The sequence below is a fragment of the Octodon degus genome, unplaced genomic scaffold (genome assembly GCF_000260255.1).
Source record: "Octodon degus isolate 3935 unplaced genomic scaffold, OctDeg1.0 scaffold00010, whole genome shotgun sequence".
In the NCBI taxonomy this organism is placed as follows: domain Eukaryota; kingdom Metazoa; phylum Chordata; class Mammalia; order Rodentia; family Octodontidae; genus Octodon; species Octodon degus.
Window position 1 is genome coordinate 7,545,776 of NW_004524586.1, and position 14,153 is coordinate 7,559,928.

Consider the following 14,153-nt stretch of genomic DNA (forward strand, 5'->3'; position numbering starts at 1 on the left):
GAGGAGGTGGGGGGGGAGGAAAGAAGAAAGTGAGGCTCAGTGGTATATATGCGTAATTGTAGCTACTTGGGAGACTAAGGCAAGAGATTTGTTTTAGCCCATGATTTTGAGACCAGCATGGGCAACATAACATAACTCCTTCTAAAAACAAAGAAAAGAAGTGGAAGTGGATTTGAAGTAACATCTGCATTGGACAGTTAACACGGAAGACTTTCAAGAAAGATGGTATTTGGACAGAGCTCCAAAGGAGAAGACCTGAGGAACAATCAGAGGGAAGAAGTCTGTGTCAACCAGACAAAGCAGGTGTGTGGGGCTGAGAGAACGGGTCCAGCCTGTGCTGAGCACCAAAAGGAGCACTGAGAGAGGCTGAGCATAGGGTGAGATGAGCTCCAGGCAGTAGATGAAGCAGGTGGGAACTGACCTCCTTCATGGGCCATGGGCCAGGGTCTAGATGTTATCCAAAGTCTGCTGGAAAGTCAGTGGAAGGTTTTGAGCAAAGGAGTAAAGCTGACTGGGGCTTCTCTGGAGAAAGAACTGTCAGGAGGCTCGAGTAGAAGCTGAGCGGGCTGACCTTATGGAGGCTCAGTAAGAAAAATGGTGAGACTGTGAGTGAAAGAAAACCTAGAAACTGGGGCTGAGAAGCTAGAATTTGGGGTCTGAGAAGGCCAAAGCACAGGAGAGAGAGACTGGGGAATGAGCTGGTATGTCCCTTCCTAGGGCTGTCATAAGCAAATGCCTGGTACCTGAGTGTAGATGGTTAATTGGCCCTGGTAGGCATGATGGGTACTAAGACTGACAAGGACCAAACATGTTGTTTTAACTGGAAACGGTAGCAAATCATGGGAAGTTGTTAACACTGGGAAATTGTGCTTCCTTGTGAAGTACCAAAAACTGAGGAATCCCTGGACAAAATATCTGAATCAGAAGGCATCAAGTACCAAATTCAAAACAGGGGAATACCAAGGTATGACTATACTAGGAACTGGAGAAATCAAAACTACAGAGGCTGGGGCTGTTGCTCGACAGCAAAATACCTACTTAAGCATGACCCTGACTTTGGTCTCCAGTACCACCCCCCACACACACACATACACACGCACTCATACACACAGAGTTTGTCTTACACACCAGGAATCAATAAGTCTGAAATCAAGCAATCAGCAGGATGATTCTCTCTTTGAAACATGTAGAGAAAAATCCTTTGTCTACCTGCTAGTTTTTGGCAGAAATCCTGGGCATTCCCTGACTGGTAGGTAAATCACTCCATTTTCCTCCTCTGTTCTTACATGGGCATCTTCAGTCTGTGTCTCTTTTGTTCTCTTCTTATGACAGCACCATACCAGATTATTGTCACCCCAATGACCTTACCTTAACCTGATTACAACCCCAAAGACCCTGTTTCCCGCACATCCCACAGTACAAAAGGTTAAGACTAGAAATTTGGGGGAAGAGAATACAGTTCAACCCATGACATCTTCAAACAAGAAAAGGACTCGGTCTCGGTCTCTGTCTCTCTGTCATTCTCTCTCTCTGTCTGTTCTCTCTCTCTCTCTCTCTCTCTCTCTCTCTCTCTCTCTCTCTCTCTCTCTCTCCAGATTGAACCCAGGACCTTCATACTGAACTATATTCCCAATCTTTTTATTTTTATTTTTTATTTTCTTGAACTTTCTGCAAAGCTTTATTCCAAAGGGGCTCAGTCCTTCTTGGCAGCTGCCTTCCTCATGGCAGCCAGCATGTTGCTCAGGCTCCTCCCGCTTCCTCTTGGCACGGATGTGCGTCCCCACCCTTTTCTTGCTGAACTTGAGGGCATGCTTGTCCTTGGAGACCTTGAGCCACTCCATTACTTATCGCTCAGAGGGGCTGAAGTCGCACACCTCCTGGATCGTGTCCTGCCAGAACTTGGTGTGTTTGGTGAGACATCTGAGATGATGGCTGTGCCTTGGTTTGCTCACATACTTAGTCACTTTGTGGCCCTTGTTGAGGCCCATGGCCATGGTATAGAGGACAGCCATGGCTACTGTTCTTCAGTGGTTGCTGTGGTGGAAGCCCCAATCCTTTTAAATGTGTTTTATTTGTTTTGTTTTGTTTCTACTCAAAAATAGACTTCAACATCAGAAGGGAGAGATAGGCTAATCGCACTGAGGAGAAGAAGAGACGATTAAAGCCTACACAAAGAAGACAACAGGCCTCACAAACTCTGCAAGAATATCGGAGCTGGAGTAAAATCTTATACTGTACAACTGTGTTAACACTGTTGTTTTTCTTTTGTACCCAGGAAGAAGCTAAAAAGAAAAAGAAGTCTAAGAAAACGAAAGACTTTCCCAAATCTTGGCTGACCAAGGCCCTCTTCAAAACTTTCTACATGGTGCTTCTCAAATCATTCATACTGAAACTAGTGCATGACATCACTTTGTTTCTGAATCCTCAGCTGCTGAAGTGAGTATCCCTGGCTTACGGTGACCTTTGAGTGCCTGCTCTGTCACCTTCCTTTTTGACACTTGTATATGCAGCCAAGAGTTTTTATTAATTTCCTCTTTTGAAAATATTCATAACTTTCTTCCACTTTACAGCTTTGTTTTAGGAAGAGCACAGGGCATTTTCCAAATCTAATTCCTCCTTTATAGCCTCCTCTTCCTCTACCCCATGGAAGCCACATTCTTTTCTTTTTCTACATTCTTACATATTTGTTAGGCCTTTTACTTGTTAAACAGAAGCGCAGTAGTTTGAGTCACAACCAAACAGCCTACCCTAAGTGAGTGCTTTCTCTGTCTCTGTCTCTCTGTGTCTGTCTGTCTGTCTGTCTGTCTGTCTGTCTCTCTCTCTCTCTCTCTCTCTCTCTCTTACAGATTGAACCTAGGATCTTCATACTGAACTACATTCCCAATCCTTTTATTTTTATTTTATTATAATTTATTTATTTATTTTGGCGAACTAGGGATTGGACTCAGGCCCTTATGCTTGCCAGGGAAGCGCTTATTCCACTGAACCATCTCCCCGGCCCTATTTTTTATTTTTTTGAACTTTCTGCAAAGCTTTATTCCAGAGGGGCTCAGTCCTTCTTTGCAGCTGCCTTCCTCCTGGCAGCCATGGACCCCAATCCTTTATTCCAGAGGGGCTCAGTCCTTCTTTGCAGCTGCCTTCCTCCTGGCAGCCATGGACCCCAATCCTCCCCTAAGAGGCTCAGGCTGATCATAACAAGGCTTCTGCAATGTACCATGATCAGGAATGACCTACCACCAAGCAAACCCTTTTCACTCATTCTGGGAACGCGGCCTAACTTTCGGACTTTCATTGCCTAGAAATAACTGACTTGGCCCAAACAACTTCTTTTACCAAGAAATGGAACATGACAAGGCCAAAGCACTGCGGTGCTAACTCCATTCAGAATTTCCTTCATTATCCATCCTCACAACTATGAATTACTTATTCTGTTATTCTATTTTGTCTGTCTGTCTGTCTGTCTGTCTGTCTGTCTGTCTGTCTGTACTTGGAATAGGGTCTCACTACACAGCTTGGACTCATAGTGATCTTCCTGTTTCAGCCCTCCCAGCACTGGGATTACAGGTGGGCACCACCACGCCCAGTCTCTATGGCAGGCTCAGCATGCCCAGGGGTGGGGCTGGTGCAGCATGTGGTGCAGAGGATCGAACCCAGTCCCTGTGCTTGCCTAAGCAGGCGCTTAGTCTGCTGAGCTATCTTGCTGGCCCTGAATTACTTATTCTAAGACCTTTCTGCCCATCTATCATGAAAGCAACAACATTGGCAAGACTATGGAATTTAGATCTTCCAAACGTACTGGATGATCCGGGTCGCTTCGACCATGTATGCAGTGAAGAGCCTTGGTGGCCTAGGGAGCGCCGCTGACTTGGTTTTATTTTGGCAGATGGCTGATTGCCTTTGTGAGCGACTCTGACTCATACATGTGGACTGGATATGTCTATTCCATCCTCTTATTCGCGATCAGTCTCATCCAGTCTCTCTGCCTTCAGACTTATTTTCAAAAGTGTTTTCTTCTGGGAATGAGTGTGCGGACAACCATCATGGCTTCTGTGTATAAGAAGGTAAGCAGAATATGTCAGGGATAGTATCACCAAAGAAAATCCTCTTAGGAAATATGAGCATTTATTCCAAAGTAGAAGAAAACTTACGGAAATCAGAACTGATCTTCATACTCAATTTTGGGCTGGTCAGATAGCTCAGCACACTAATTAGGCAGGCGCAGGAACGGGGTTTCAATCCCCAGCATGCTGTGCAGGCCCCACTTCCAGGGCACGCTGAGATGGCAACTGAGACTGGGTGTGGTGGCGCGCGCCTGTAATCCCAGCACTTGGCAGGAGTCTGATCTGTGTAGTGAGACCCTGTACTAAACACATGAATACTTAATTTTGATTAGCCACGCAGACTCCTCTAGATGCTATTCTGGAAATCAAAATATGAAAAGCACATTCATAGACGTGAGATGCATTATGTTTACGAGAAAGGGAAGGATGCATTTTTAGAAGCTGGCAAGGTTTAGTTTCCTGAGCAAAAAAGGATGGGGGGGTGGGGTTGAAGAAAGGCAGAAATATGAGAAAAGGATAGATAAGAATGAGAGAATATTATTTTGGATTTGGAGGCAAGAAATCAGTCTCTTGAAGATTTTTCCATATGGAACCCATCCTTCCACTGTTTTCTAAATTCCCGAGTTTCCCTTTCTAGTCTCCAGTATATTTGGTCTTGTTCATGGACCCCAGTCCTAATTTTTATTTCTAGGCACTGACCCTGTCCAACTTGAACAGAAGACAGTACACCATTGGAGAAACAGTGAACCTGATGTCTGTGGATGCCCAGAAGCTCATGGATGTGACCAATTTTATTCACTTGGTGTGGTCAACTGTCCTACAGATTGTCTTATCCATCTTCTTCCTGTGGAGAGAGTTGGGGCCCTCGGTCTTAGCAGGTGTAGGGGTGATGGTTCTCCTGGTTCCAGTTAATGGAATATTTGCCACCAAGAATAGACGTATTCAGGTAAAGAAAATAGTCACCCTGGGGAAACATATCTTTGAAGTCTAAGGCCTTAACACTTATTCTAATTTTTAGAGGTTATTTGGACAAGACAAAGCTGGTAGAGACTTTCTACCACCCAAAAGACTTTCTCAGTCTTCCTTTCCATCTTTTGACAACTCTTAGGCTTTATATACTCTTCATTTATGTTAGAGAGAAAAGCCTGACTGGAGAAGAAAGGGCAGCCCTGGAAACCCTGTATATAACTATTCCCTCTTGCTTTACTGGGATGCCCTCCAAATGGTGATTTTTGAGCCCTCTTCTATGTCATGGCAGTACAAGCCAACCACACAGAGCAGAGTGATGAGTGATTCTAATTTTCTGTTTACGTTTCAACAATCACTTTGCTGTCACCAGGTAGAAGGGCTCAATGTAGACAGTTCTTAGTTTTGTTGAGTACCACGAATTAGATGGATTTGATGGTATACACATTTTTATTCACTTGTTTCATGTTTATTTATTTACAAAGAATTGTTTTGAAAAAAATTATTACACATTTTACTTTTATGAGAATATGGCAGCAGATTAGAAAGGACTCTTGCTCTCGAAGATCTATTTCGCTTAGGCAGTAAACAGATCATGCTGGAAACTACACAGAGAATCAAAAATGAAAGGAGTGCGAGTGGGTGATATTTCCCATGAGGAAGTCAAGAGATTCTTCTGAGAGAAGACACATTTAAGCCAAGCTCTGAATGACAAAAGTCTAGAAAAACTTGAGAAGAAAGGACAGTCAGGCAAAGGCTGAAGGGCAAAATCAAGCTTGGGTGAGAGTTGGAAAGAAACAAATGCTGTCACCAGGCACCTCACATTCTGACTAAGAGTCATAGGTACAAGTGAGGCCTAATGTCTGCACCAAAGCTGGTCCCTGTCTCCTGAAAGTGTTTTGTTTTCATTTTGCTTTTTCCTAACAGGTGAAAAATATGAAGAATAAGGACAAACGTTTAAAGATCATGAATGAGATTCTCAGTGGAATCAAGGTAAGAAGTCAGGAGGGGAAGAAGTGTTGAAGGGAGGACAAGGGAATGGGGGGAAATGAAAAATCAAAATATATCATGTTCCAGCAGAAAAGTATAAAAAAGAAGTATAAGAAGTAAAGCCATGCTGTTATGTTGAGCTGTGGGGGACTCAGGTCAACAATTTTTGACGTTGCCAGTCAAGCGGAAGACCCAATACTATTATGGACTACTAGACTCTTTTAGTATATTTTGCTGAGTTAACACACCTGTAATATTAAAATAACGGAACTAAATAAAAAAGGGGATACAGATGAATGTCCATTTTGTATCTGTGTATTCAAAGTGGTTAGGATAGATATATAGTTACATTCTCTTAATGAATAGAGGGATTTGTTCTAATAGTGTTTGTAAATAGGATATCAAGTCCTCATCTTGTACAGCAATTAACCACTAGGAAGAATGTATGCAATGTGTTAATTATTGAAACTGTCCTACCAATTTGGATTGAAACTGTCTCTTTGCTATTTGTTCCTCAATAAAATTATGGAAAAAATAAAAATAAATAAATAAATAAGCCCAAAATATATCATGTACAGAAACAGATTCCCCATGATGAAAGTGATCATTGTATATATCAAAAGTACACCAATAAAGTTAATTTTTAGAAAATAGAAGAAAAAGGAAAAGAAGACATATGTAGGTATACGTCTGGGTACAAAAGCAGAACCTGTCAATTTCTTGGCCTTAACAAACTCAATTAGAAATTGTGAATTCCTGCTTTTTAGCCTAATTTGTGTCAGTTGAGTCCTGCTTCGTTTACCCACAAATCTTGTGTTTTATCTTCTAATCCATCTCTCAGGTCCCCCCCCCTTGTATTAAATTTTTATTTATTTATGTTTTGATGCAGGGTCTCACTATGCAGTTCTGACATAGTGATCTTCCTGTCTCAGCCTCCCTAGTGTTGGGATTACAGGTGTGCGCCACCAGGCCTGGTTTTGATGGCTATCATGGTGCCCCCGGGGCTCCAGGCTGGCAGGGCGTGTGGTCTGAGGGATCCAGTCCAGGTCCTTGCATTTGCCAGGCAGGCACTTAGGCTGCTGACCTAACTCCTCAGCAGCACAACCAATGCTTGTAATGTCCAGCACCTCTCCCAGCCATATTGAAGAACCCAGGTCATTTGTCTTTCTTACAAATTTGTAATTAGATCTATTAATTCATTTAGAATTAGATTAGATTTAGATCAGGTTGGGGGCTATTTTTAAGTAGTGTGTGGTGCTCTGTACTTCTACAAAGCAGCACTGATGGCTATTTCATCTGCAAAAGCAGCTTGTGACCCTGGGAGTACATGAGAAGCACCTAGTGAAGTGTGTAGAACCAACTGAGATTGGAGCTACACAGCATTTCAGATCATTGCAGTTGAATTCTCTAGGTTTGAGGACCAGGTGTTTATAGTTTTAAAATGCTCCTTGAGGGATTCGGATATACAGTAAAGCTAAAAAGCCATACTTATGCAAATTTTATGGTCATTGCTTAGTCCAGTTTTTCTTTAGAAGTTGCAACACGGTGAAACTATTTAAAGAGTGCTATTTTAATTATGTCCTTGTTATTGATTACTTGGATTTCCATAAATAATTTCCAGTTATCTTTTTTCAACAAGCTGACTTCCTAAAATGAAATTTGTTTGGCATACCCAGGATGGATGCTTTCTTTTCCTTATTGCCCAACTTTCAAAATAATGCATTTTGTCCCAGATCATGCTGAAAACTACACAGAGAATTAAAAGTAAAAGGATAGTGAGTGGGTGATGCTTTCAGTGAGGAAATCAAGAAATTCCTCTGAGAGGAGACGCATTTAAGCCAAGCTCTGAGTGAAAAAGTCTAGAACAACTTGAGAAGAAAGAACAGTCAGGCAAAGGCTGAAGGGCAGAATCAAGCTTGGGTGAGAGCTGGAAAGAAATGAATGGTGTCACCGGGCACCTCAAACAGTATATACTGTTTTTAATTAAAAGATTTAGTTCTGTCTTAAATTTCTTGAAAAATGAAACAAACGACCCTTAAAACCCCCTTCTGAGCTGAGGAGATAGTGGTCTAAGCGCCTGGCTGGCAAACGCAAGGACCTGGGTTTGATCCCCTGTCCTGTATGCTGTGCCAGCCCTGTCCCAAGCTGGCCAAGCTGGCCACTGAGACAGCCTGTAATTCCAGCTCTGGGGAAGCTGAAACAGGAGGATCACTTTTAATCCAAGCTGCATAGTGAGACCTATACAAAATACATAAATTAAAACTAAAATAAAAGAACTCAGTGCTATTTCTCAACTTCAGTGTGTCTCTCTTCTTGTGTGGCAAAATTAAAAGATAGACATAATTTGAATTTCAGGTCTACCTTGGTTACTTTGGGCTGGGTGCTTAGATTCTCTCAGCCTATTTATCATTGAAATGGAGCAACCATTGACAGCTGTGCTCATTTGTAACCCATTAGATCCTGAAGTATTTTGCCTGGGAACCTTCATTCAAAGAACGAATCACCAATATTCGGAAAAAAGAGCTGAAGAACCTGCTGTTCTTTGGTCAGCTGCAGTGCGTTATAATCTTCGTCCTACAGTTAGCGCCTGTCCTGGTGAGTAGTGAGGTTTTGGACTGCAGTCAGCTTCCTCAAGAAAACTGGCTGTTCTTGATAGAGTCCCAGCACCTCTAGGCTTGAGAATTCAGGAAAAACACTCTTTCCTCAAACCTTTGTGTCGTCTTCCCTATGTTGTGCTCCCAACTCTTATTCCACTTTTGTTTACTACTATTTAGTGTCTGGAGGTCAAAAGAAAGTCTCCTGGATGTTTATTATGGAGATGCCATCCAAGAATGATTTGCATAAGATGCTTCTTCTCTTGGGAAGAAGTCATATAAATGTACAGTGGAAGGAACATTGATATATGAGCCAGAAGACCCAAACCCTGGTCCTAGCAGGCCATTAGATGATTTTGTGACCTTGTCCAAACTATTTATTCCTCTTGCAGGCTCAGTTTTCTCCTGTGAAATGTAACGAGGCTGGGATAACCCCCTAAATTCCCTTCAGTTTGGGTATATTATGTTCCTGAAACTTACACATGGCTGTTTGGACCCCAGGAGTAAATTGCTCCTGCCCTTTATCTTTCCAGGTGTCTGTGACTACATTTTCTGTTTATGTTCTGGTGGATAGCAACAATATTTTGGATGCTGAGAAGGCCTTCACCTCCATCACTCTCTTCAATATCCTGCGCTTTCCCCTAACCATGCTTCCCATGGTGATCTCTTCTATGCTCCAGGTATGTGGTGATTGCTTATCTCCGATTAAAAGCTAGAGAGTCCACAGTGACTGGCCTGTTACATCCCGTGTCTATCTTGTGCTGGTGAACTTTCAGTTAGAGAGATCTGTATGGTTTCTATCACCCCGGGGCTTGATCTGGATAAAATTCCTATTTCTCAAAGCCCCAGTTTATCTGACTAAACAGTGAGGATAATCATACCAACCTCATCTACCTCGTAGGGAGAAAACCTTGTGAAAGCATCCAGCGAGACGATTATGATTATCTCTGGTATTAAGAATTTTTCTCAGCCCCTTCCCCAGCCTAGTTTCCCCCATATTTCTCTAAGGCTCTGAAGGTATTGGTATAGTATTAGGAGCATAAAGTGGAGCTGGGGAGATGGCTCAGTGGAATAAGTGCTTCCTGGCAAAAGCAAGGGCCTGAGTTCAATCCCCGGCTCTGAAAAAAAAAAAAAAAAACATAAAGCACAAAAGGAAAGAAGAGACTTTCTCTTTACATGAACCCAAATGGTGGTAAAGGGCCGGGGAGTGGCTCAGTGGAACAAGCGCTTCCCTGGCAAGTGCAAGGGCCTGAGTTCAATCCCCCATAAAAAAAAAAAAAAAAAAAAAGTCAAATGGTGGTAAATTTGGAAGTCTCAGTCTGTCAGAATATGAGTTTATAGTTTAGGGGGCCTTAGATAGGCCAGGGACAATGTCTGCATTCTGAAAGCTAAGTCCAGTCACTGAGAAGGACCAAGACCTAGACCTCAGGTGAAAATTACCAGGGAAAATGGAAGACTGATGAAGGAGGCCAGAATCTTGAGGCACAAAGGAGTGCTGTGACCTGCGTTCATCCCAGAAGTGGCTACAGGCAGCTCTGGGGTTCAGAGGTCTCCCTATCCTTGAAGGTAGGAAGAAAGGCCAGTAAAGAAACCACATGTTCTCTTTAGATAACAGTTACTTAGTAAAAACAAGACTGGCCAAGCCATCAGCTTCCTGTAACCCTTGCTCAGCTATATGACAGTAACCTAATGGAGCCCAGTGACACAGCCCAGGCAGCTGGGCAGCCCACTTTGGAGCAGCTGATCCATACAGCAGCAAAGCAGTTGTGCAGCCTGCTGTGATGCCCTAAGGGAGGAACAGGCAGAAAGCCTGACACTTTCTCAGAGGTTGGGCAGCTGTGAATAAAACCTCATGACAGCCTCTCTGGAAGCTAGAAAACCAGAGAAATACCTTTTGAAAGAAGCACCGTGAAAATTTCCCATGTCCTTATGTCCTGGGGACCCCAGGGTGCTACACTAACACTTAGGTCAGCTGCAGTTAAAGTACTGGCCAGTTCTTCTAGAGAACTGGCTCCAATAGTGGCTCAGTTAGAATACTGGATAGTCATCAAAGTATAGACTCAGTTCTTAAGAGGAAGACAGGGACTTGGTTGCCAGAAGTAGGTAGAAGTTATGGTGTTGTCTTAGAAGAAAGCAAGAGGCAATTTCCAGAATTAGGGCTAAAGATTGGAAAGAGATAGCAGGAGAGTTGAATTTTCCCAAGGGCTGAAATAGAATGCCTTAATTTCCTTCTCTCCAGAGTGGGATGGCTTCCACAGATAAGAAATGAATAAGTTTGTGCTGGGGATCAGCAGAGCCCAGCTATGGAGAGTGGCAGAGCATGGTCTGGTGACAGTCGAAATCCTTTCCCTCCTGGGGTTGTGTTGACTTCACATCCTTTGTCTTCTTCTCTAGGCCAGTGTTTCTGTAGAACGTCTAGAGAAGTACTTGGGAGGGGATGACTTGGACACATCTGCTATTCGGCATGTCTGCAATTTTGGTAAACAAATTTGGAAGTTCCTTCTTAAAATTGTCCATTGTACTGGTGTCTGAATTTTGATATACAAGGGTTTTAGTGTAGCAGACTAAAAGGAAAAGTTAGGGATTAGTCTTGAACTTATACTGGTATAATAAGCATAGTATTTAGTTTAAATTGCATTTTGGTCTAGACCAGACTGTTTAGCTACCTTGCTAAACAAGGCTAGGTCATCTTTTTCAAGAATATGCAAAGAAGAGGCCGGGGAGATGGCTCAGTAGAATAAGCACTTGCCTGGCAAGCTCCAGGGCCTGAGTTCAATCCCCGGTTCCGGAAAAAAAAAAAAATATGCAAAGAACCCTCTGAAGAATCATCAGAGGAGGTGAGGTAGCGCATGCCTGAAAACTCAGCACTCAGAAGGCTAAGGCAGGAGGATCACCATGAATTAGAGGCCAGCCTGGGCTACATAATGAGTTCAAGGCCAGCCTGAACTACCTGGCGAGACATTGTCTCAAAAAAAAGGAAAAAGAAAACATCAGGATAGAGCCAAGTAATGAAATTGGGAAGATACCTTGAGCGAAAGCACACACAGGAAGTGGAAAGAGCATGGCCAGAGCACGCAGTGCGTCTGGAATCCCGAGTGAAGAGGCAGAGAGGTTGCTGGATGTGTATCTCAGTGGCTTAACACTTGCTTGGCATGCACTAGGTTCTGTGTGTGAGCCTCAATAGAAAGAAAGAAAGAGAGAAAGAAAGAAAGAAAGAAAGAAAGAAAGAAAGAGAGAGAGAAAGAAAGAAAGAGAGAGAGAAAGAAAGAAAGAAAGAAAGAAAGAAAGAAAGACTTATATAAGAAGGTAGAACTCATACATAAGGGATTAGGCAAAAGGGAGCCTGGAGATGTACCCAACATCTATAGGTCAGACTCTAGCTACAAAATTTAGGACTTCTGAATAAAAACTAACTTCATGTGCCGGCCACTTGTAGTCTCATCCTGGCAGCGTTCACTTGCCTCCTATTGGTGAGATACAGCACCAGCAGAGGGCATCCTAGGAGCTGAGCGTGGAAGCAGTGACACAAGGGCTACGGAAGAGCACACAGATACGTGAGGCGTGTTACTAAAAGAGGAAACTTTTACTTTTCAATAGACAAAGCTGTGCAGTTTTCTGAGGCCTCGTTTACCTGGGACCGGGACTCGGAAGCCACAATCCGAGAGTGAGTTTGTCTCCTTGCTGTTCTTTAGGATTCTCCTTGCTTACGTGTTCTCAGAAAATTTCATATAATAGAATCCATGGAGGGGGAACTATGTATATGTGTTCCCTTATATACTAGTGCAGGCTAAAGCCCTGGAGGCCTGAGCTGAGACCAAGGCCCTGAGCCTCTGTCCCCATGGTATATAAATTTGTCACCTTGCTTTGGTACTGTGGGACTGTGACTCTCCAGCTGAGAACCTGTAAGACATTTGGCCTCCAGGTAATGGATGGAGCTAGTGCAGGGTTGACCGGTAGCACAGGTCTCTGGACATAGTAGAGAATACACACGAGAATACAAACTCAATTTAAGTTCATGTATTCACTTAAGAATAGTAATGCTGAGCACTGGAATCTGGCTTTTCTCCCCAGCTGGTCAGTGAGAACTGCCTGTATAAGATTCAGTTTCAGATCTGGAGTTTCACATCAAAATACCTCATTCCTATGCCTCACTCTGCAGACCACTTCTTCTGTCTTGCCATGAGCCAGTCCACGCTTGCTACATTGCTCCCTTACTGCCCATAGCATGTCTCGTCAGCGTTCTGTGTAGCAGCATTCCCAGCTCACCCGCTGAGTACCTACACCACAAAGCACTGCAGAAGCTCAAGCTGGCCGTGTCTTTTTCCTCATGATCAATCAGGCCCTGTTTCCCTGCTCATGACTTCCCACCCTTCTCTCTATTTCTATAGCCTTTAACACACTCTCTGAGGCTAGCTTCAACACGAGTGAGTACAAGAGTCCTTGCTCTGAACCTGCCGCAATCCCAAGAGTTTACTGATGCAGAGAGGAAACAGGACACAGCTCCCCCTTTGGGGCTGTAAGTCCACAAGAAGTTCAGTTCAATGGGCAGATTGAGAAAGACCATGAGCAAGTTTTGAATGTTCCACATATGACTCGAGTAACAGGGCTGGCACATAGAGCCTGGTGTGTCCCCAAGATTCTAGCCTAACATGAACTGTTCAGCTAGAGAAGCCAGATGGGCAGTGGCCGAGCCAGGGATGCTGCTCTCAGCAAGAACTCCTTGAATAAATAAATTTGAGGAACATTGACCACAAAAATAATATTTACTGCTTATGTAACTAGATTTGGACATTGATTTAGCAACCACATTCTAGCCCAGCTGATAGCTTAAATCAAAGGTCCTTAGTCCAGAGCAAGCGACCTTCTGAAGTCGCACAACCTAGAAGTGGCAGAGTTGGGGCTACATGAAGCCAGAACTCCAGGTTTCATGTAAGTCATTTTGTTCTACAGTACTGTTGGTCATAGAGACACTTTTCTATTGGAAATATACATTTGGCATGCAGTTCATAGATGAGTTTAGATTAGTTAGGACTCATTCTTTAGCCATTTAAAGATAAAAAGAAAATTACTAAAGAAGTACTTTAGGGTCATATGTATCTAAGATAAATTGTCCATTATTAAGGGGGAAATCTGCTAAACTAGACTCCATGAAGGGTCAGAAAAGTGGCATAAACTATTCTTAAATGTCCACACTCCCTACCCCTCCAAAACAACAACAACAATACAACAAAGTCTTCAAAACATTTTCTGTCTTCCAGTGTGAACCTGGACATCATGCCAGGCCAACTAGTGGCTGTGGTGGGTACTGTGGGCTCTGGGAAATCTTCCTTGATGTCAGCTATGCTGGGAGAAATGGAAAATATCCACGGGCACATCACCATCAAGGTGAGAGAAAATGCTGGTGACTTCTGAACCTCAGCTGTGGGCTACTCCGTGTCATTTTTTCATTTGGGGGAATGCACTAGTAGGTGTGGACTTGGCGACATCTGGTAGATTTGTGAATTATAGATTCTCTGCACCATCCCAGGGCCTCTGTTTTTTT

The 14,153-nt window shown here is 43.3% G+C and overlaps 1 protein-coding gene across 1 annotated transcript in view; it reads left to right on the forward strand.

The window, feature by feature from the left end:
• Positions 1 to 14,153, forward strand: part of Abcc2 (ATP binding cassette subfamily C member 2) — a 63,221-nt gene that overhangs the window by 22,247 nt on the left and 26,821 nt on the right. Inside the window, exons 8-16 of the mRNA XM_004625543.2 lie at positions 2,276 to 2,436; positions 3,884 to 4,061; positions 4,753 to 5,007; positions 5,955 to 6,020; positions 8,475 to 8,612; positions 9,145 to 9,291; positions 11,006 to 11,090; positions 12,209 to 12,275; positions 13,870 to 13,996. Coding sequence (XP_004625600.2) covers positions 2,276 to 2,436; positions 3,884 to 4,061; positions 4,753 to 5,007; positions 5,955 to 6,020; positions 8,475 to 8,612; positions 9,145 to 9,291; positions 11,006 to 11,090; positions 12,209 to 12,275; positions 13,870 to 13,996 — 1,224 coding nt within the window. The remainder of the gene's footprint in view (positions 1 to 2,275; positions 2,437 to 3,883; positions 4,062 to 4,752; positions 5,008 to 5,954; positions 6,021 to 8,474; positions 8,613 to 9,144; positions 9,292 to 11,005; positions 11,091 to 12,208; positions 12,276 to 13,869; positions 13,997 to 14,153) is intronic.